Source organism: Saccopteryx bilineata, chromosome 2 (assembly GCF_036850765.1).
Source record: "Saccopteryx bilineata isolate mSacBil1 chromosome 2, mSacBil1_pri_phased_curated, whole genome shotgun sequence".
Lineage (NCBI taxonomy): Eukaryota > Metazoa > Chordata > Mammalia > Chiroptera > Emballonuridae > Saccopteryx > Saccopteryx bilineata.
The window spans coordinates 1,775,762-1,798,118 of record NC_089491.1 but is presented as its reverse complement, the minus strand read 5'-3'; the positions used below and the strand labels follow the sequence as shown (position 1 = coordinate 1,798,118).

At 62.4% G+C, this 22,357-nt stretch overlaps 2 protein-coding genes across 6 annotated transcripts in view; both read left to right on the top strand.

Moving 5' to 3' along the window:
* SEC16A (SEC16 homolog A, endoplasmic reticulum export factor) overlaps nt 1-11,853 on the top strand; it is a 42,397-nt gene extending 30,544 nt beyond the window's left edge. For 2 of the 5 annotated variants that reach the window (XM_066255725.1, XM_066255723.1), the window contains 11 exons: nt 97-327; nt 830-912; nt 2,116-2,265; nt 4,922-5,002; nt 5,539-5,598; nt 5,711-5,819; nt 6,578-6,715; nt 6,896-6,990; nt 7,779-7,853; nt 9,528-9,605; nt 10,404-11,853. In XM_066255725.1, the coding sequence (XP_066111822.1) occupies nt 97-327; nt 830-912; nt 2,116-2,265; nt 4,922-5,002; nt 5,539-5,598; nt 5,711-5,819; nt 6,578-6,715; nt 6,896-6,990; nt 7,779-7,853; nt 9,528-9,605; nt 10,404-10,472 (1,169 nt within the window). In that variant the 3' untranslated portion in view covers nt 10,473-11,853. Of the gene's footprint in view, nt 1-96; nt 329-824; nt 913-2,115; nt 2,266-4,921; nt 5,003-5,538; nt 5,599-5,707; nt 5,820-6,577; nt 6,716-6,895; nt 6,991-7,778; nt 7,854-8,689; nt 8,750-9,527; nt 9,606-10,403 lie in introns of all 5 variants that reach the window. The other 3 variants (XM_066255724.1, XM_066255721.1, XM_066255720.1) reach the window with 3 other exon arrangements.
* A 397-nt stretch (nt 11,854-12,250) lies between these two features.
* Nucleotides 12,251-22,340, top strand: INPP5E (inositol polyphosphate-5-phosphatase E). Its single transcript, XM_066255750.1, is given in 12 exon segments — nt 12,251-12,337; nt 13,032-13,684; nt 13,686-14,071; nt 15,322-15,445; nt 16,732-16,829; nt 17,622-17,746; nt 17,846-17,965; nt 18,244-18,351; nt 18,530-18,691; nt 18,813-18,928; nt 19,558-19,694; nt 20,131-22,340. Coding segments are annotated over 11 exon segments (1,953 nt in total). The 5' UTR covers nt 12,251-12,337; nt 13,032-13,240; the 3' UTR covers nt 20,264-22,340.
* Nucleotides 22,341-22,357: the final 17 nt, after the last annotated feature.

Here is a 22,357-nt window from a genome sequence, read left to right as displayed (position 1 = left end):
GTGGGAAGGCCACGCACCCATCAGTCACCAGCAGTGAGCTGCTTCGGTGACAGCCCCAGTGACTCTGGCTCTCTCTTCTCCGTGGTCTCTGTGCAGCTCCGTCGACGCTCCCCGGCAGCTCAGCCCCCATTCCTCCCGGCGTGCCGATGTTCCCAGTGCCCCCGCTGGGCCCTGTGGAGTCGGGGCCCCCAGGGTCTGCACTTGGCTTTGCAGAGCCCTCTGGGCCTGAGCCTGCAGCCCTGGACCCGGGGTCTGGCCTGCCACCCAGCGCCCCTTCTCTCCAGCAGAGCGGGCACCTGCTCCGGGAGGCCAGCACCAGGGACCCAGGTGCGTCTGCTGAGCGTCGTCCCGAGAGCAGGGCTCCGTGGGGCTTCCTGTCGGGGGAGATGCTGGTGGGAGGCCCTGAGCCCATTTGTAACCTGAACCAAGTTTCGTTGCTTAACTTTGCCAAGGTGGGTTCATAGAACATCAGGGCCACAAACAAACATCAGTGCTGCTCTCCCTTCGTGAGCTTTGTCAGCACGGAGGTGTGGCGGCTTGGGCGTGACCGACTGGCCTCGTGCCTGCCCGGGCTGTGGGCCTTGTGACCTGCGCAGGCACCTCCATTGTCATCAGATGTGGTTCTCGGGCCCACTCTGTGCCCTGCGTTTGTCTGCTCGCCCAGAGCAAGGCAGGGGCTTGATAGAGACGACTGGCCCGTGTTTGGGAAGACGTCCCGGTTCAGTTCTGACAGCCCTGGCGGGGGTGGCTCCTGCACATGTCCCCCCAGCCCGTCCTCTGCTCTGTGCTGGGCGCCGAGGTCACAGCCAGTCCTCTCTGCCATGGACAGGACTGATGCCCCAGGATCCCCACAGGAGGAGCTCACTGGCAGAACGGAGAGAAGAGGACTTTGGTGGCACGTTTGATAATATGGTACTCGCCCACCTTTTCTATTGTCCAGGGACCCAGACTCCTTGTTCTTCAGCTGCAGGTAGATAGAGAATGCAGAAAATATCAAGTTATTTTTCAAATCGTTTCTTAAAAGAGAAGCCACCTCTGAAGAAAGTTTGGATCCTTAAAATATGAAGAGTTGGTTTAAAAAAAAACAAACGAATAGGAAAGATAATGAAATGGTGCAGAAGTAGTTACTTTGTGAAGAAGTCACGCCTGTCTGGCAGAACTACCTGTCGGCTGTAACTTGCCTGAGATGCCCTGCCCCTACCCAGCTCCTGCTCCTGCTCTGCAGGGGAGGGTCTCCTCGCATCCCCCGACTTTCTTGAAATTGAGACTCATTTGATCAGACCTGTTTGGTATAAGTACCAGCTCTGTCTGCTCTGATCCCCAAGCAAGAGGGACAGACACTTTTATACAGGCCGCTTTCTGGAGCCGCCCTGACTGATGCCCCGCCCGGCATGGACGCCCGTCAGCAGGTGGTCACTGTAGTTACATTTCACTAAGTTCTGTCATTGAGACGTTCTGTCCCTGGAGAAGTAAAAATGAGAGTGGAACTCTCTTGAAACAGACTCTGAACCCAGGGGTGAATATTTCTACTTTTATTTCTATTTTTATTTACTTATTTTTGTGACAGAGAGAGGAACAGATAGGGACAGACAGACAGGAAGGGTGAGAGATGAGAAACATCAATTCTTTGTTGTGGCTCCTAAGTTGTTCATTGATTGCTTTCTCATATGTGCCTTGACCGGGGGCTACAGCAGAGCGAGTGACCCTTGTTCAAGCCAGCATCCTTGTGCTCAAGCTGGTGGAATTTTGCTCAAACCAGATGAACCCGCGCTCAGGCTGGAGGCCTCAGGGTCTCAAACCTGGGTCCTCCACATCCCAGTCCGACGCTCTATCCACTGTGGCACCGCCTGGTCAGGCAGACATTTCTACTTTTAAAATGCCCACTGCTCCACTGACCGTCCTGTACACTCTGCGTGCACGGGGTCGTTTCCTCAGCCGCAGGTGGTGCTGTGATCCCTGCGATGGCCCCGAATCAAGGGGCTCACTGGCTGTGGCTGGTCTCCTCTAGTTGACCCGTCCCCGCCTTCTTCCCTCTGCTCTCACTGTCTGGCCTCCCGGGGGGGTCCTGAGGGCTTCTGGGAGGTGCCCCAGGAGCTCCCGCATTGCCTTGGACAGGGCTCCTCAAGGACACCACAGGACTCCGAGGCCCCCCTGCGGTGGGGGGCAGCCAGCTCGGGTGCCCTGCAGCCTGCAGCTCTGATGCCTGCCTCGGAAGTGAAGAGCTCTGGACAGGCAGCCAGGAAGGAGCCCAAGAGGCCTAAGAAGGTAACCCACAGCCCACCTCCCCTGGGCTGGGGCCGGCGTGGGCCTGGGAGGTCTCGGCTCTCGTGGGCACCACCCCTTGTACCCAGGCATCCAGGACGAGGTACTGGTATTTTCCCCATTAAGCCAAAGGCATTTTTTTTAAAATTTTATTTACTTACTGTTTGTACTTTTCTGAAGCTGTAAACGGGGAGGCAGTCAGACAGACTCCCGCATGCGCCCGACCGGGATCCACCCGGCATGCCCACCAGGGCGCGATGCTCTGCCCATCTGGGGCGTCACTCTGTTGTAACCAGAGCCATTCTAGCGCCCGGGGCAGAGGCCACAGAGTCATCCTCAGCACCCGGGCCAACTTTGCTCCAATGGAGCCTTGGCTGCGGGAGGGGAAGAGAGAGACAGAGAGGAAGGAGGGGTAGAGAAGCAGATGGGCGCTTCTCCTGTGTGCCCTGGCCGGGAATCGAACCCAGGACTCCTGCACGCCAGGCCGACGCTCTACCACTGAGCCAACCAGCCAGGGCAAGCCAAAGACTTTTCTTTTTTTTTTTTCTTCTTTTTTTTTTCTTTTTGTATTTTTCCAAAGCTGGAAACTGGGACAGACAGTCAGACAGACTCCCGCATGCACCCGACCGGGATCCACCCGGCACGCTCACCAGGGGGCGACGCTTTGCCCACCAGGGGGCGACGCTCTGCCCCTCCGGGGCGTCACTCTGCTGCGACCAGAGCCACTCTAGCACCTGGGCCATCTTTGCTCCAATGGAGCCCTGGCTGCGGGAGGGGAAGAGAGAGACAGAGAGGAAGGAGAGGGGGGGGGTGGAGAAGCAGATGGGCGCTTCTCCTGTATGCCCTGGCCGGGAATTGAACCCGGGACCCCTTGCACGCCAGGCCGACGCTCTACCACTAAGCCAACCGGCCAGGGCAAGCCAAAGACTTTTGAAGGCGGTGAGCACACAGTGGAGTGTGTAGGGTGCACCAGCTAGGGGAAGGGTTCTGGCTGTGCCCACTGTCACACCTGTCTCTGTCGGCTGTGGTGGTGCCTGCGGTAGGGCTGACTGCCCCTCCTGGTGGGCACACTCAGGTTGTCCTGCGCCGGCTGCGACAGGCTGCCGTCCATCTGCTGGCAAGGGTGCTCCTCTCTCCTGGGTGTGCACCCAGGGCACAGGCCCTGACCAGCTATGGAACGCACCGCCTAGGAGAGGTGCAGGCGACCCTTGCCGCAGTCCCGCAGCTGCACGGCTGTCCAGATCTTGTCCCTGTGCGCAGGGCGACCCTTGCCGCAGTCCCGCAGCTGCACGGCTGTCCAGATCTTGTCCCTGTGCGCAGGGCGCTGTCCCCTGCAGCCCTCTGCTGCTCCGTGGCTCAGGGCTCGGCTCCAGGTGGCCTCCCCCAGAGGAGGGCGTGCTTGCTGCCAGCTCCCTGTCCTCTGCCGGGCGTGCCTCCCGTGTCCAGCTGCTTTCTTTTTTTTTTTTTTTTGTATTTTTCTGAAGCTGGAAACGGGGAGAGACAGTCAGACAGACTCCCGCATGCGCCCAACCGGGATTCACCCGGCACGCCCACCAGGGGCGACGCTCTACCCACCAGGGGGCGATGCTCTGCCCATCCTGGGCATCACCATATTGCGACCAGAGCCACTCTAGCGCCTGAGGGAGAGGCCACAGAGCCATCCCCAGCGCCCGGGCCATCTTTGCTCCAATGGAGCCTTGGCTGCGGGAGGGGAAGAGAGAGACAGAGAGGAAAGCGCGGCGGAGGGGTGGAGAAGCAAATGGGCACTTCTCCTGTGTGCCCTGGCCGGGAATCGAACCCGGGTCCTCCGCACACTAGGCCGACGCTCTACCGCTGAGCCAACCGGCCAGGGCCTAGCTGCTTTCTTAGTGGCTTGCGGGAGGCCTTTCCATCTCATGGACCGAGTGCCCTGTCAGCTCCTGACCCGTGGTGCCTGTTCCCTCAGTGCCGTCTGGGTCACGTGGTTCTCAGCTCTAATGGGGTTCAGTTTGCGGGAGACGCCTCTGATGCTCGTGTCTGCAGCGAGCTCAGGTCCTTCAGTCTTGGAGCCAAACGGTGTCTGCCTGTCCATGCAGCTCATCCCCCTGCTGCTGGTCAGAGCAGCCGCTTTGGGAGAGCGAGGGCGGCCGCCGTGGCTCCCTCAGTGTCTAGAGGAAGTGAAGGACAGCACTGGACGAACAAGGGCATCTCCCAATGGCCTGGCCTCCGGCTTGGGGACACAGGGGCTTTGCTGTGAGGGTCTCACACTGACTTTCCCAGACTGCCTGCCATTCTTCAGATGGGGAGGGTGTCAGGCTCTTCATCGTCATTTAGACACAAAAGGCTTCAAAAGGCACAGCATTGTTCTGACTTGTGTTTATTGTGGTGAAATACACATAACGTTGACTCTTCGCCACATCTGAGCACCTGGCTCAGCGGCGCTGGGTGCCTCCCACTGCTGTCCGGCCACCACCATCCTCTCTGGGACTTTCTCATCTTCCCAAAGTGACTCTGTCCCCATGAGACACTCACTCCCACCCCTCCCCCAGCCCTGCACCCACCATCTGCTCCCTGTCTCTGTGGGTCTCAGTCCTCCGGGCCTCGTCTGAGCGGGTCCCACAGGACCGTCCTGTGCCGTGCTCTCGGCACGCTGTCCTCAGGTTGTCATGGTTTTGTTTAGAGTGGCGAGTCCTGGTTCTCTCGCTGGCTTCCTGGGAAGAAGAGGACAGAAGCGTACCTGCCAGACGACAAGAACAAAACGGTGAGTGTTGCAAAATGTAGCGCTCGCATGCGGAAGTCCCGGGTTCGATTCCCGGCCAGGGCACACAGGAGAAGCACCCATCTGCTTCTCCACCCCCCCCCCCTCCTTCCTCTCTCTCTCTCTCTTCCCCTCCCGCAGCCAAGGCTCCACTGGAGCAAAGATGGCCTGGGCGCTGGGGATGGCTCCTTGGCCTCTGCCCCAGGCGCTAGAGTGGCTCTGGTCGCAACATGGCGACGCCCACCCCCGAGGGGCAGAGCATCGCCCCCTGGTGGGCGTGCCGGGTGGATCCCGGTCGGGCGCATGAGAGAGTCTGTCTGACTGCCTCCCGTTTCCAGCTTCGGAAAAATACAAAAAAAAAAAGTAGCACTCGAGGCCCTGGTGGGTGTTTCAGTGATGTGTCCGTCCAGGATTGTTGGTTCAAGTATTTCAGCTTCAGAAGGAACCTGAATACATGTCCTCTCAAGTCTTGAAGTGTCGCAGGGGGTGGGAGCAGCTGTGCTTGGCTCCGCCTGCTGACGCTGTGCTCTGCCGGGCAGATCGTCTGGGATGAGGAGAGGAGCCGCTGGGTGGACACCAGCGAGCTGGAGGAGGAGGAGGTGCGTAGGGGAGGTCGCTGTGCCGGGCGGGGCCCGCCCTCCCGGGCTCGGTCCCTGTGGGTCCAGTTTGTGTGTGTGAGCACACTTCTGAAGCCGGCTGTCTCTGCAGAAGAAGGCCCCGCCGCCACCGCCAATGTCGCTTCCCAAGGCTCCGCAAGCTGCCGCCCCTGGGCCTGGAGGCCCCCCCAGAGCCTCTGTGAACATGTTTTCTAGAAAAGCAGGTAACAGAGTCAAACCAGAGTGAGGGCCCTGGCCGGTTGGCTCAGTGGTAGAGCGTCGGCCTGGCGTGCAGGAGTCCAGGTTCGATTCCCGGCCAGGGCACACAGGAGAAGCGCCCATCTGCTTCTCCACCCCTCCCCCTCTCCTTCCTCTCTGTCTCTCTCTTCCCCTCCCACAGCTGAGGCTCCATTGGAGCAGAGTTGGCCAGGGCGCTGAGGATGGCTCTGTGGCCTCTGCCTCAGGCACTAGGATGGCTCTGGATGTGACAGAGCAACACCCCAGAAGGGCAGAGCATCGCCCCCTGGTGGGCATGCCGGGTGGATCCCGGTCGGGCACATGCAGGAGTCTGACTGCCTCCCCGCTTCCAACTTCAGAAAAATACAAAAAAAAAAAACACCAAACAAACAAATCAGAGTGAGCTAGTTTGGGTAACTCATTTGTCCTATAGATGCGCCCGAGTTTGGTGAATCTAGCACATGGAGTAGGCAGTAGCCACCAAGCACAGAGGGGCCTGGTTCACGAGGACTTCATGGGGGGACGCCACCCCATCCCACTATTGGGGGGGCCAGAGCGGTGTGTGTGGAAGGGGAGCACTTTCCCAGGGAAGATGCCCAGTGAAGGTGCTCCATGGAGGGCCACCCTGCTGGCTGGCCACTTAGGACTGGAGGGTCCCTGCCAGCTCTCTGTCTGCGCAGCGAGGAGGAGCCACACGGAAGCTGGGGCGGTGGGCAGCCCACCTGACTTGCTCCTCCCGCTGCAGCCGGATCCCGAGCGCGCTACGTGGACATCCTAAACCCGGGGGGGTCCCAGCGCGCTGACCCGGCTCTGGCTCCCGCGGACCTTTTTGCCCCGCTGGCCCCCCTCCCGATCCCGGTGCAGTTGTTTGGACCAAACCCAGGTAGGCAGTGCGGCGGCCCGTCTGTGTCAGCGTGCCTCCTGACCTCTGCCCTCCCCAGGAGCCGCGGCCTGAACCTCCCTCGCGGTGGAGGGCCACGTCCCCTCGCCTGTTAGTGCATGCGTGGAGCGTCCTCGGGTGGGGCAGTGAGGCTCAGAGTGAGTAAGGCGTGTCTCCTTCCAGATGCAGAGGGAGCCCCGCCCACAGAGGGGGCTGGCAGGGAAGGGCAGGCGCCCGCCGGGGGTCCGGCCCATCCAGAACCTTCCTCAGAACCCCAGGTGAGTGGGTGCAATGGGACAGGGTGGGGCATGTGGCAGCTGCCTCCTCCCAGCCGGAGTGTCAGTCCTCTCCTGCAGTCTGTCCATCCTGTCCCTGGAGAACACCGCTTCTCTCGAGAGCTCACTCCTAGCGAGTGTCCTCTGGAGACTCACGGGCGAGAACCACACACGTGTCGTGTTCTCACTGTCTCACTGAAACCACGTGGTTAGGAGAGCTTTTAATGTTTGAAACTTACCGTGAAGGAGTGGTTCAGGGTGTGATCCCTGCAGTTGGATCGAGGGGACTCGCCCCGACTCCCTGTTCATTAGCTTGTGGAATTTGGGGAAGTCACTTCTCCAGGCCTGTTTCCTTCTCCAAGAAATGTGATGAAAGTAGCACAGAGTCAAAGGCCATTAGGGGGCAGCAGTGGGACACGAGACGGTGAGGTCTGGGTGTGCCCACAGTGGGTCTGTCCCCCGTTCTCTGAGGGCACATGCCATGGGGTGACACAGCTCGTGGCCCGGACCAGGGAAAGGGTCTGTGTCACTGCCCCAGCGGGAGGCTCGTGACCCGGGCCAGGGAAAGGGTCTGTGTCACTGCCCCAGCGGGAGGCTCGTGGCCCGGGCCAGGGAAAGGGTCTGTGTCACTGCCCCAGCGGGAGGCTCGTGACCCGGGCCAGGGAAAGGGTCTGTGTCACTGCCCCAGAGGGAGGCTCGTGACCCGGGCCAGGGAAAGGGTCTGTGTCACTGCCCCAGCGGGAGGCTTGTCCATTGGACGTGGCAGTTGCATTTCCTGTCTCTCCCGGCAGGTTGTGCATTCGGCAGCCTTGCTTCCTGCTTCTGAACTGGCCCTCTGCCCAGTGGACAGTTCCCAGGGGGGAGAGGTAAGGGGTGCCCACCATGGACTCTCTGCCCGAAGTCCAGGCCTAGGAAGCTTGTTCTTACTGTCCAGTGGCTTTGTCCTTTAAAAATGAATGTTAATGGCCCTGGCTGGCTGCTCAGTGGATAGAGTGTCAGCCCAGTGTATGGCTGTTCCGGGTTCAATTTCTGGTCAGGGCACACAGGAGAAGCAACCGACTGCTTCTCCTCTCTCCCTCTCCCCCTTCTCTTTCTCTTTCCCTCCTGTAGCCAGTGGCTCGATTGGTTTGAGCATGGCCCGGGCACTGAGGATGGCTCAGTTGGTCTGAGCGTGTCAGCCTCAAGTGCTAAAAATGGCTCCGTACTCGAGCATCAGCCCTAGACAGGGGTTGCTGAGTGGATCCCTGTTGAGGCACATGCGGCAGTCTATCTATCTACTCTCACTTAAAAAAAAAAAATTACTGGGTAGGAAAAGCAGTTTGAATACTTTCTACAACTCGAAAGGGTTACTGTATTCCTAAAAATAAAATCACACTCACTTGGACAGAATCACTCCGGAGTATGAACACATGAGGGGTCTGGATTCACACTCGAGCTCTGCCCGCAGCCTGGCATGCCCGGTTCTCGTGTGTCCTGTGGTCGTGAGGTCCAGCAACTCGGGCCAAGGCCTGGACATGACACAACACACACTAACGGTTGTTTTTTAACCAAAACTGCATTGAAATGGGAATGTTTAGCTCACTAGCTATTTGCCGCTGGGATTCTAATGGCTTCATGAAGCTGTCCGGAGCGGCCCGGCCGGCCTGCCGTGTGGCTGACGCGCACGCTGACCTCTGTGTGTTGTGTTCTCCGTGTTTTGTAGCTTTCGCGCTGTAGCTCAATGAGTTCACTGTCACGTGAAGTGAGCCAGCACTTTGACCAGGTACCTGTGGCTGGCGGTCCCTGAGCACAGGGCTGAACTGGGTTGCCTTTGCTCTCTGAGGACTGTGTCAGTCGGTCACTAACATGACGTGGTGTCCCCAGCCGTCCCGTGACTAAGGACGCAGTGTTCCTTTTCTTCCTGTGTCTCAGAGAGTGTTACCTGTGCAGATGCTCTGACGACATAGTGTGCACCCCACATGTTCCGGGGGCAGGGGCTTTGTAACTGCGCTCTGTCTGAATTGGGTTTTCCAAATGACCAGCCCTGGGCCGTAGCCGCCCTGTGTGAGTGTGTTGGTCGTCACTGGGGTGTCGTTTGAAAGAGAGAATTCCTTTTTCTGACCCAGCGCGAGAAGGTTGATTTTAGGCTGGGCAGAGTGTCGCAGCGACAGCAGTCAGCGAGGGAAATAAAGGAACGCTGCGTCCCTCTGTGGAGCGAGGAACCAGGCTTTCTCTGGCGGCCCCACTGGAAGGCTCCTGTGGCCTAATTTGCATATGAAAGCACTGGGTTCTGTAGCTGGACACTTAGTAACCAGTGTCTCCTCACTGCTGCCTGACACTAACATTGCACGTGGGTGCCCTGCATGCCCTGGTTCCGGAGTTCTCTGCATGCTGCTTGGTTTGCATCATCTCTCTGTGAACCGTAAATAATTAAACCCAGTGTTGGAAGAAGTCTCTTCCACCTGCTTCTTGGCTCACTTAACAGTAGTGCAAGTCCTTCCTCAGCAGCGGTGTCTGTGCGATGCCGTCTTGTTGAGCCGAGCTGCTCTCCCTGTTCTCAGGCTCCCAGCAACCACCCCCCAGCAGGGGCCGCCCCCGCACCAGCCGTGCCCTTCTACAACCCCACGCAGTTCTCACAGGTGAGCGGCTGCCGTCTCGGGGAGGAGGTGGGAGAAACCGTTCCCCCGACCTGTGACCCGGCTCCTGCTCGGCCACTGCATCTTGCTGATTCTCCCTGTGGGTTCCTGGGCTGCACAGGCCGGGCTGCCTTCACCTGGTAGTGCGGCCCTCCAGGCAGGAGTGTCTCAGCTGTCCCCTAGCTCTCTCCTTTCCCTCTCCTCCCTTCCAGGCTCTTGCCTCTGCAGTCTGGACTGGCTGAGAGAGGCAGGGGTCTGCAGGGGGCCTTGGCATTCAGGGTGGAGCATCTCCTCTGACCCCGAGTGGTCCTGGTGCACAGCCTGCCTCCTCGCTCTGCGCCGCCCTGCGCCCACACCTTCCCCACCCCCTGCTGTCCTCGGTGTCGGCCTCTGCAGATGAGGCTGTTGTTGGCCTCCTGTCCCGTTACCACCTGGTCACCGTCTGCCTTTCTGCTTCAGGATTCAGTGGTAGTGGTCTCCCGCCAACCTCATCTCCTAGTTCGGCCTCTGCGCCAGCCCTCAGCTCTCCCGTTGGGGTTTGTGCGGGATAGGAGGCGTGCCTGCGTTCGCTCCGCTCACTGTCCTTCCCTGCTGCTCCTCAGCTCTCCAGACTCAGCCCGCAGACTGGCCTCACGCAGAGCCCCTGGCCAACTGCTGCACCTGATCTGATGCCCACGGGCCAGTTGCTGGGGGTAGAGCAGGCGTGTCTGATGTCAGGGGTGTGTCCCAATGTGCTGAGCCCTCCCTGGGTGTCACCACCTCGGGCAGGTGGGTGGCAGTCAGTGCTGTGTGTCTTTCCAGGCCTCTGCGCCCTCTGGAGGTTCCCAGTCTAGGAGGATTGGCCAGAGGAAGTACCCAGCGTTGAGGTAGACCACGCCCTCTCGTGGGTCAGCATCAGGAACCTGACGTGACTCTCCACCAACATGCAGACTGCCTGCCTGCGACCTCCCCTCCGCTCCCAGAGGGACACGCAGTGGCTCGGAGCACAGCGTGGCCCTGTCTGCAGGAAGTGTGCCCATACTCCACAGCTCCCCAGCCTACAGGAAAGCGTGGGCTTGGACTCAGAACCTTCCACCTGGAGGAGGATTTTGGGATAAACGTCCTTAGTCACCTAAGAACGCTACTGAGTGCGGCTGGGGCTCTGCCGCAGGGGAGACTGGAGCTCCACAGCGAGGGCGTCTCAGACCCCGAGACGTTATTCCAGGTCCAGCCACGGCTCCTGGGAGGCATTGGGAGACAGTGCGCCTCCGGACGCCTGCCCTGCAGCCCGGGGAGCCAGCGCCCAGCCCTGCCGTCTCACCTGGAGTCGCGACTGGACGGTGCCTTCCCAGTCAGTGTCGGGGAGTGTGGACATCCGGTTAGGTCACCGCCCAGTGTCTCGCCTGCAGCACTGTCTGTGCCCAATCAAGACCACGGGCCTGTGAGGGACGAGAGCTTGTAACAGGACCCGTGTTCCAGATGTGACCGCCCTCAGTGCTGAGCGGGCACAGGGGCGCGGCCGACATCGGTCTATTAGGGTTTCCTCGTGCGCAGCCTGCTCAGAGCCGCTGTCGGCGCAGCAGTGTGGGCGCCGTGCACTGTACGCTGGCCACCGCCTCGCTTCTCTGGTGGCTTCAGAGTGCTGCCCGGCCCAGACGCTTCCTCTCTCCTACGTGACTTCACTGCAGGAGTTGGCCATTTCTTGGAGAAAGTGGCCTAAAATAACCTGTTGACGGAAGCTCCAGAGGCTGACAGCAGCTGCTGAGTGGTCGCCATGGAGACCCTGCAGCTGACCACAGGCCTGCCGAGGGACCTTCTCTTCCTGGACTCAGCTCTACGGCATCAGCGACTGTTCTTAAGACTGTTCACGTTCTTGTCAAGTCTAAAGAGACTGAAGAAAGATTTAAATATTTATGAAACTCAGTAGGAACTAATTTCCGTGGTTCTCCGTGTTTTGAATCCCAGAGGAGGGTCTTTCCTGTGCTCCTGGATCGGCTAGGACAGACAGACCCATCCATATTCCACAGACGTGCAGGACTGGAGCCACGCCTGGGAAAGGCCTGGCCTCGCTGGGGCGTCACCTGTGTCCCTGGGTTCAGGGGGCATTCCTGGGGCCGGAGACCCTCCTGCGCCTCGGCTTCCTCCCCCCACTCTTCTCTGTTAGTGACTTTGATTCAAGAAGCTTCCTCCAGGCAGGAGCTGCTATTTTTCCTAAATGCAAATTGTTACGCTGCAAATTGTTAAATAAAATATTTTGCGCTCTCAGCGCTCACCTGTTGTTTGCTTCCGCTGATTGAAGCCAGCGAGCCTGCAGGACCCAGGTCGCCGCACCTGTTCGTGCTGCGGTGTGGCCCGCGCGCGCAGCGTGTCCTGCTCTTCCAGGGCTCAGCGAGGAGGGGCGCCCCTCTGCAGGGGAGGTGGGTGGGTTTGCTCTGAAGCCCATCCTGCCTCCCAGGTGAACGTGGGCAGCCTGCGGAGGGGGACAGGTGTGTTCGGGCTCCACTTACAGGGCAGGTCCAGACTGGGCGCCCGTGCAGAGGCGAGAGGTGCGGGACGGCGCGGGCCCCGCGAGGAGGGAGGCCGCTCGTGAGGGGTGAGGGGCAGTCTCCACGGCCACCCCCTCGCCCTCCCGCGCTTTGCCGCTGGGTCCTCCGGCCGCTAGGGGCCGCTGCAGGCGCGGGTCTGGCCGCCCTGCCCGCCGGTTGCCAGGAGCGGCCACCGAGGCCCACGGGGCTGGAGGCGGGCGGCGCCGAGAGGTAGGGGCGCGGGTCCCGGAGGGGCCGGTGATCTCTGGGCGCAGAGTTAGGGTATGGGGGTGACCCTGGGGCTCAGGTCCGGGCCGGGTTGAGCGTTGACCCCAGGGGCACTGGGTCGAGGCGGGGCGCCGGGGTGCTGGGCGGGTTTCAGAGCGCAGGGACCCTAGGGCGGGTTCGGGGGTCCGGGACGGACAACCCCCGGGCGCGAGATGACCCGTGGGCGGGGTCCGGCGCGGGCTGACCCTGGAGCGCGGGTCTCCTCCAGCCCAGCTCCGCTGCGGTCGTTGCCCCGGAGCCGCCGGCGGGACCGCAGGCTCTGAGCCGGGGCCTTGGGCAGCTGCGCCGCGGACCTGCTCGGAGCCGCCGGCGCTTGGTGCAGGGTCTGCGGGCGACGTGGGGGGCGCGCGGCCGCGCCAGCGCCGGTGGGACCCCCAGCCCAGGCGGCGCCTGGAAACCGGCCTCCGCTGGCCTTCACCTTGGGGAGGGGGCGGCATCCTCACTCCCCCAGCGCCCCCTGTGAGGAGCAGGCCCCCATCGGGAAGGTGGCTTCGGTCTTAGGAGGAGGCGCAGGCGGCAGCGTCTCCCTGAGTGCCCGTTTCTGCGGGCCTGCTGCCGGCCTGTACCCCTGCTACCCTGCACCGTAGCTGCCCTTCGAGGACGTGACTTCGTGGAAGTAAGAGCGGTTTTCCCGTAGGGCCTGTGGAGGACTCCAGCCATGCAGCAGCCGGCCACACCGCTGCTGGACAGCCCCAGGCCTGGCGGGAAGCCCCTGCAGACCCTCACTCCGCCTCACCTGGGACATCTGACCGCACGGCCCTGACACTGGGCCTCGCCGGCAGCCCGGCGGAGCCATCTCCCTGGTTGGCTTGGCTGCCATCCTCTGTGAGAACCGGGCCCTGGACTATGCCCTCCGAGTCCGCCTGCCTGGGGCGGTCCGAGCCGGCTGCCCAGCAGCCCACGGCCCACGGGCATCTGCAGCCCGAAGACGGAATGGTCAAGAGGCAACTTCCCAACAAAGACCTGGCCCCCTGCCCAGGGTCCCCGCCCACTGACCACTCTCCTGGCCCTGAGAACAGCCCAGCAGCCATCGGCAGCAATGAAGACCCACAGGCGACGGCCAAACCCTTCACCCCCAAGCCGCCGGCGAGGCCCAGACTGGAGCGGGCACTGTCCCTGGATGAGAAGGGCTGGAGGAGGCGGCGTCTGCAAAGCAGCCGGGAGGACCTGGCCTCCCAGAACGGGGCCAGCCCCTCTGGGGGCTCCTTGCAGGACCAGGTCCCCGGGCCCCTGGCCCACCCTTGCTCCCCGCCCTGCCTGAGCACCTCCTTGCAGGAAATCCCCAGGTCTGGCCGGGCCCCTGGCAATGCAGGGAGGGAGCCCCTCCTCGTGGGGAAACGGAGGCTCTAGGATGATTGGCAGCTCCTCGGACCTCCTGCACCGGGTCGGGGCCTCGGCCGGGGGCAGCCCCAGGCCGCCCAGTGGCAGGCTCCCCTCTCGCCCGCTGCCCGCCATGGACTGGAACGTTGCCTCCGACTCCCTGCGGACGGCAAACAAGGTGGATGCTGATCTCGTGGACTACAAGCTCCGCCTGCAGACCAGGCTTTTCCGACCCCACAGCAGCCTGGGCCCCGGCCGGACCCCGAGCCCCCTGGCCTGTGACGACTGTTCCCTGCGCTCGACCAAATCCTCCTTCAGCCTCCTGGCACCCATCCGCGCCAAGGACGTCCGGAGCAGGTAGGGCCTCCCAGGGAGGGGTGGGGGAGCACGGGGTCCGTGGCCTGGTATTTAGGGTGCCAGAGCAAGCCCCATGCGGACCTCGTGATGGCATTTGATCCAGACGGGTCCAGGGCATGAAGGTGTAGTGACACGCTCTCCGTCCGTAGCCCTGTCTCCAGGCTCCTCCCTGGAACCTCTCCGCGGGGACCTCCAGGACTGACGGCTAGACATGTGATTGCCAGACCCTGGGCTGAGCCACATGGACGGAGGGTCTCTAGGGTCCACTCTTGGGCAGCGGGCGGGGCCTGACTTCCTCCCTTTGCTTCCAGCGGGGTCCCGTGGTTTCCCTGGTGCTCTGGGACCCGGTTTGCTGAGCCCCCACCGTCACTCACTAGGAGGGTGAGGTTTGCATCGTGGAAGAACGCTTGGTTTCTGGGCTGTGTGGGCTTTAACAATGAACCCACAGTGACATTTTTTGTGTGTGTGTATAACAGAGACAGAGGCACAGATAAGGACAGACAGGGAGAGATGAGAAGCATCAGTTCTTTGCTGCGGCTTCTTACTTGTTCATTGATTGCTCTCATATGTGCCTTGACCGGGCAGGGTGGGGGTGCACTCCAGCCGAGCGAGTGACCCCTTGCTCAAGCCGGTGACCTTGGGCTTCAAGCCAGCGACCACCTTTAGGCTCAAAGCAGTGACCATGAGGTCATGTCTATGATCCCACACTCAAGCCGGCAACCCTGCGCTCAAGCCAGATGAGCCCACACTCAGCAAGCTCGTGGTTTCGAACTTGGGTCCTCTGCGTCCCAGTCCAATGCTCTATCCACGGCACCACTCCTGGTCGGGCCATATTGACATTTTTATGGCTTGGCGAGAACCTGGGTGCCATCGTCACGTCGTCCCCTCTGCGCGTGACTCCCAAACACGTGCTCCTGGCTCGCCTCTCCCGTGTCCACGACTTCACCAGACGCGGGACAGAGGGGCTTCTGAGCTGCCTGCACGGAATCGGGCTTCTCCTGAGAGCTCGGCCTCGGGGCCACAGCTCCACCCTCCCCTCTCGGTTCCCCCACGGGCCTCCGTCTCTCCACCCCGGCTCCTGCCACCTCCGCCAGGCCTCTGCTCCAGCCAGGGCTAGGCGGGTCGTCAGAAGCACACATCCGGCCGTGGCGGCCCCTGACTTCAGGGGCCTGAGCGGCCTGTCCCGGCGGCCGGCCCTCCCTGGGTCCATCTGCTTGAACCCTGAGTTCAGTCGGGCCCCCTCTCCGCAGGAGCTACCTGGAGGGGAGTCTCCTGGCAAGTGGGGCCTTGATGGGGGCAGACGAGCTCGCCCGGTACTTCCCGGACCGGAGCATGGCCCTCTTCGTGGCCACCTGGAACATGCAGGGCCAGAAGGTAAACAGACCGTCCACCTCTCCCGGGATGAGGTTCCTGCCTGTTCTTCCCAAGGCCTCCGAGTCTCCCCCAGCTCCCGACACCCCAGAACTCCCCCTGCCACCCCCACACCCCACTGCCCTGGTGACGGGCAGGAGGGCAGCCTTCCCTCACAGCCGGTTGATTTAGAGCCATTTCAAGGGGACAGCCCCTCCCCCACGATGGCCTCCCTCCTCCCGTGGCTGGCACTGCGCTGGCTCCCTCTCCCCCAGCTCCCCCATCTGCCCTGGGGTCACTCCTGGGTCCCGTGGGGCCTGACGCACAGGCAGAGCCGCCTGGGGCTGTTTCACACTCGTGTGGCCCCTGCCAGCTGGGGCTCTACCCCTCGACCTCCCCTACACCTGCCTGGGTCCCACCTGCAAGGTGGGGGCACCCAGGAAATCTGTCGGGTAGGTGAGCGCGGACACCCCAGGTCCGAGGGGCGCGTCACATCCTGACCTCCACGGTGGACCCAGAGCCGCGGGCCGGGGCTTGCCCGCTGATTTCTGGGGAAGCCCCCCCCCCCACAGCTGTCCCTGCGGCTTCCTCTTCAGCCAACCCCGTGTCTCCCTGGGGCCCCTTCGCAAGGCGAGGTCTCTGTCATCAGTGTCGCGCTCTCCGGAGTCCTGCCCGCGGGCCCCTGACTTCCGGGGCCGGGTGGGGCCTTGTTCTGGGCTGTGTGTGGTCCTGACGCCCGCGGGGTGAGGGACAGATTCGCGGCCACAAGCAGGGTCCTCAAGGCAGCTCCCCTGGTGCCTCCTGTCCCCTGTGCGTGACGGTGTTGGGTGACGGGAGGATGGATGGGCCTCCCCTCCTTGTGGCCGTCTCCCCACTGACAGCCGGGTGACAGTCACTGGGGAGAAAGCAAGGCAGGGCTTGGGAGGTGGAAGGGAACTTCTGTTGAGTCAGAAGGGGCGGCAGGTGCCCAGGCTGCTGGCCCTGCATGCTCGGGGAGCCACTCTGCCCGTCCATGGGGCGCGGCCTTCATCCTGGGCCCTCAGAACTGGTGTCGCCGCCACAGGGCGGAGGGAGATGGCCGCGGGGCCCCTGCACCGCAGCGGCATGCCCGCCCGCCCGGGTGTGTGCGTGGGGGGACTACTCACGGAGGGTCAGGCTCCGTGGCCAGCTGGGCGGGGGCCGGATGCAGCCAACTTACCGGCAGCCTTGAGGGGGCACAGCCTTGGCCGTGTCGGGCTCGGACGGGGAGAGGCCACGACGTCCCCAGGTGGGGTCCCTCCGGCCCCTTGCTAGGTGCCGCCTCTCCTCAGGAGCTGCCGCCAAACCTGGACGAGCTCCTGCTGCCCGCCGAGGCCGACTACGCCCAGGACCTGTACGTCATCGGTGTCCAGGAGGGCTGCTCCGACAGGTAGGGGCCCCCGGCCCACCCTGCATCTCCCTGAGCCCCTCGGTCCCTCCTGGTCCCCGTGAACAGCACTGCCGAGGCGGGCTTCGGGGGACTGCAGCTGCTGTGACCCGAGCCCCCGCCCCCCACCCTCGCCACTGAGCCTGAGCTGAACACACAAACCACGTTCTGAAACGGTGACTGGGTATTTAAAATACACGAGGCCAATCGGGGCCAGTCGGAGAAGGTACACAGCAGAGAGCAGTGCGGCCACTCAGTCCCCCGGGGCTCCCAGCCAGACCTTTCCACGGTGTCGCTGACCCACCCTGTGGCCCGGGGGGCTGCTGCTCACCTGTCCTGTCTGGCCACGCACCTGCAGCGCTGTTGAGGGTCACTTGGCGAGGGGGGCTGGCTCCCGGACGTGCACAGGACGGGTGTCCTGCTCCTCACACAGCAGCACATGCCCTGGTCTGGGACTTCTCCCAGGTCTCGGACAGGTGGGCCAGGGCTTCTTGACCGAGTCTCAGCTGGGGCCAGGACCCGACCCCATGTCACTGGAGCCCTTTCGAGGCAGCAGGATGACACGGGCCTGTGACGTTGCTGCAGATGTCCCAGGAAGCCCCCCTTTCTGGCCCAGCAATCTGCACAGTCCCTTGTGTTGCTCTTGTCTGCCATTCTCCTTGCAAGGCGAGGAGGCGGGACCATGAAAGCCTCCCCCCCCCATGCTTCAAGGGCCCCAGGATGTGGAGCTGGGAGGCGGGTCCCCTCTGCAGGACCCCTCCCCAGGGCCGCCTTCAGCACCCCCCCTCCCTGCAGGCGGGAGTGGGAGGCGCGCCTGCAGGAGACGCTGGGCCCGCACTACGTGATGCTGCACTCGGCGGCCCACGGGGCGCTCCACATGTCCGTGCTCCTCCGCCGGGACCTCATCTGGTTCTGCTCAGGTAGGCGGCCCCCGCCCACGCGCCAGCCCACGCCCACGCCCTGCCCTCGGTCCAGTGCTGCTGGACTCAGCTCGGCTGCCGCCTCCTCCCCCCACGCAGAGGTGGAGAGCTCCACCGTGACCACGCGCATCGTGTCCCAAATCAAGACCAAGGGGGCCCTGGGCGTCGGCTTCACCTTCTTCGGCACCTCCTTCCTCTTCATCACATCCCACTTCACCTGTAAGTCATCTGCACCCACACCTGCACCCGGGTGTCGTGGGAGGCGCCGCTCCTCCCGGGGGGAGAGCTTGGCCTCATGGGACCTGCATCTCTGGGCCCTAAGGGACCCTGATAGGAGTGACGGTGGCCTCATCTCGCGGGCTCCATTCCAGAGCGAGGTTTTAGGATGGGTCGCTGCAGGCCATGCCACGGGGTCACCACCCACACCCACCACCCGGAGTCCAGCCCCGAGTCGGAGCCTGGCCCCTGGAGAGGCCCCTACCACTTTGTCCTTGCAGCGGGAGACGGGAAGGTCAGCGAGAGGCTGCTTGACTACAGCAAGACCATCCAGGGCCTCGCCCTGCCCAGGAACGTGCCGGACACCTGCCCCTACCGCTCCGACGCTGGTGAGTGGCCGGGGGGTGGTGCTCACAGTGCTTTCCCCTCCCCAGAGGTGGCGGCCCCTGCCTTGTGCTCTGGGTAGTTGAGGGGAGACACAGATCGGGGCCGGGGACCCGGACGACCCGTTTCTAAGGCGTGGCGCGGGGAGGTCTGGGCTCAGGGGATCCCTGGCTTGTGCCCCAGCGGACGTCACCACTCGCTTCGACGGGGTGTTCTGGTTTGGAGACTTCAACTTCCGGCTGAGCGGCGGCCGCGTGGCCGTGGAGTCCATCCTGAAGCAGGGCCCGGGGACGAGTGTGCCCGCCCTGCTGCAGCACGACCAGCTCGCCCGGGAGATGAAGAGAGGTGAGCCTGAGGAGGGAGCGGTGCCCAGGAGGGGGCACGGCCTGGGGAGGAGGCGGCAACCAGGAGAGTACCAGCTGGAGTCCCATGCCCGCAGTCTGAGACACGCCCGGGCCCACCCCAGGGTCCATCTTTAAGGGCTTCCAGGAGCCAGACATCCACTTCCTGCCGTCGTACAAGTTCGACATTGGGAAGGACTCGTACGACACGTCGTCCAAGCAGAGGACCCCGTCCTACACGGTGAGTGCAGCTGGCCCTGCTAGCAAGGTGGGGTGCACTCACGCTCCGGAGCAGGGGCCCCTGAGCCACAGGCTTAGGACTCAAGTCGGTGTGAGGGCTGGGCTGCACGCTGGGAAGCCCGCCCCCCAGGAGCCGGCACACATGGCCGGGGCGTGCCTAGTGTGGGCCAGTGACTGCACCGAAATGCCCTCCTCCCAGGGCCATCCTGAGCCGGGCACCCAGCCCCCCACTCTCAGAGGCCTGGTGCACAGCACGCCGCAGTGACCATCACTCCTGCCACGTGCTGTTGGAGACACCTCGTCAAAGGAGGGGCTCCAGACCGCAGGCCCTGGACCAGCGTGGGTGGCGGGGTGTGAATTTGACCCTGGCTGCCTCTGCCGGCTCCCACAGGGCTGAGGGGAGCAGGTGTTGCCTAGGGGCCGCACGGGGAAGGCCTGGGCACAGCTGGCCTGCCCAGCTCCTGGACGCCTGGCAGTAGAGTGGGTTCAGGGTGCCCCGGCTCAGGGATGGGTTCCCGCGGCAGGACTGACTCAGGACTCAGCTCACGCAGCTGGTGGAAGGGGGGAGCAGGTCAGAGCCTGCAGCGAGCTGGGTGTCACGGGTCCCCCACTTCTGGACTCTTCCTGCAGGACCGGGTCATGTACCGGAACCGGCACAAGGACGACATCTGTCCACTCAAGTACTCCTCCTGTCCTGGGATCAAAACCTCTGACCACCGCCCTGTGTATGGCCTGTTCCGGGTGAAAGTGCGGCCAGGCAGAGACAAGTCAGTGTTCCTGGCCTTCTCTTGGGGCTCGCAGCCAGGGCCGGGGTGGGGGGTGGTTCTGGGACAAAGCAGAACCCGGGCCTACTCCTGGAGGGTACCATCTTCAGACCTTGGTGCAGGCCATTGTCTCTGCGTCCTGACACCCCCAGACAGGAGCAGGGTGCCGGCTGCCCCACCAGGGGTCGCAGCCATGGACGGATCCGAAGCAGCTGTCACATGAGCGACACGCCACGGGGTCGGGACCCGGCCCGGCCCGTGCGCCCCCAGAGGTGGCCGGACCTCTGGTCATCTCAGCAGAGCCAGCCTGGCTCACAGTGTCACTCTGACGCTCACAGCGTCACTCTGGGGGTGTGGGCCGGCAGCCTGAGACTCGGCAGGGTGCTGGCACCCCTCGGGCGGCCTCAGCCCTCCTTCCTGACGGCTCTTGTATCCACAGCATTCCACTGGCTGCTGGCAAGTTTGACCGTGAACTGTACCTGATAGGAATTAAAAGGCGGATTTCCAAAGAAATCCAGAGACAGCAGGCCCTGAAGACACAGCCTGCCAGTGCCGTCTGCACCGTTTCCTGAGGGAGCTCGCCCAAGGGAGCGAGCTGGGCCGCAGGCCACTGCAAGAACCCCGCGAAGGGTGAGGAGACGCCCCTGGGAGGGCTCAGCCTCTGGGGATGCCAACCGCAGCTGGAGGCCGTCCGTCCTCCCTCCTTAGCAGAGCCCTTCGGGGCTGGACGGCAGGGCCCGCAGTTCACAGCCCCACCCCAGAACCCAGGACTTGCTCCCATGTCCTCCCTGCACATGTCCCGGCTCCCTGCTCATGGCAGGTGGAGCTTGGGCCCAACACTGTCCGCCCACACCTGTCATCGTCACTTAGGGGAACTCCCCTTTGAAGCCAGCAGCAGAGCCCACACTGACCCTCGCCTCCTCCGAGTTTGTGCACCCGTGGACGCCCCAGCGTCCAGCGTCCAGGTCTCTTTCCTCCTGCCCTTCCTCGTCCGAGCACAGCTGGCCTGGGACCAAGCAGGCCGCTCTCAGTGGGGGGCCCATGGCACGTGTTCGGACCAGGACCACAGGTGGAAGCCAGACAATGACCGGGGAGTAGCCATGGTCCCCAGTGCTGGGCTGGGACGAGGGGGCTGTGGCCGATGTTTTAGGGCTGGACAAGCCCTTCAGCCATGATGCCACCTCCCCGTTCTCGGTTCTGCCCCCACGTCAGCCACGGATGATGCTCACAGCAGTGCGCTCACCAGCCAGGGAGTTCTCACCGTCCCCCAGGCCAGCACCCCACACCTGGAGTTCTGCTCAGAGCCTGCTGTCCCTCTAACCCGGGCTTTTCTAAAAAGCATACGCTTCTGAGTGTGGGAAAAACTAGGGGCTCCCATCTAATGTTTTCAATTATTTATTTTTCCATATTTATATTTTTAAATAAATGCATATATTGAATCAGAAACACTTTCTGGCCAGAGTGTGAGTCCTAGAAAGAAACCACCTGTACATAGAACCTGTCCTGTGTCCTTGTAAGAAAAGGGAGTCCCCGCACCTCAGTCCTGCTGGTTTTGTGCCGTCCCATTTCTGTCCCGTTCACGCCCCGTCCACTGCTCTGAGGTGTCAACGGGAAAGTGGATACTCGAGATGTGAGCGAACCACAACAAAGTCAGCTCTGTGGACGAGTACACCCAGCTCCCCAGAGCACCGGCCTCCACTGTAAGTTTTAAAAAGCAGGGTGACGCGATCCCAACGCAGGCGGGAGGAACCAGAGGGCAGCCCGCCCCATCTCCTTTCAAGCAGCTGCTCTGACTCTCTGCACATAGAAAATCCTGCTGAAGTGAATGAACGTGCCATTGAGTTTCGAATCGGTTAACTGGAAGTCTCTCACAAAGATTTCTGTGGCAGTGGGACCTGAAACTAAGGACAACTTGACCATTCTCACTAGGTGTTGGGTCTGGCCCAAAACACGTTAGTTTAATGTGACTGAAAACATCAGGTTGGCCCAGGACCAAGCTGCTCTGGGGTGATCATCACACACATAGTAAAACTGTGGGTCAGAAGTGATGGACTTCACCCTAGCGTTAGGTTTTAGATGGATGGAATTTCAGTAGATAATACAAGTGATCTGGAAAAGAGGCCGGATAAATGGTTGAGAGACCATTGATGTGACCGACACGGGTCACTGAGCGTGGTTTCTGGAGCCTGCCCTCACCCGACAGGCTGTGCAGGTGCTGCGGCTGGCAAGTGACCGCCAGCTGGACCACCCTGGGAAACACGATGTGAGCTGACAGGGCCAGCAGGCGGAAGTCTGGGGGTGACATGGATTGAGCTGGAAGGATGGCAGGGAGGAGGAGACACAAGGTGAGGTCCAGGCAGGTCCCGCTGAAGGAACACTGACCCTGAAGGGGGCGGGTGGCCAGCTTCCTCAGCACACGTCTGTCTGGTCACGAGCAGGCTCATGGTGCGCCAGGCTGCTGGGCAGGTGGAAGCCGCCTCCAGCCCTGCAGAACTTGGCAGGGGACCTGGGCTTCCCCGGCCTCAACGCTCACTCAGTGGCAGCTAAACTCCTGACCCTTCCTCTGTCCACTGCCAGGTCCTTTCCCAGAGTGGTAGCCACCAGGGAAGTCCACCCACAAAAGTCCGCTGGACTACCTGAACCTGACCGCCCCAGGGGGCCATGTG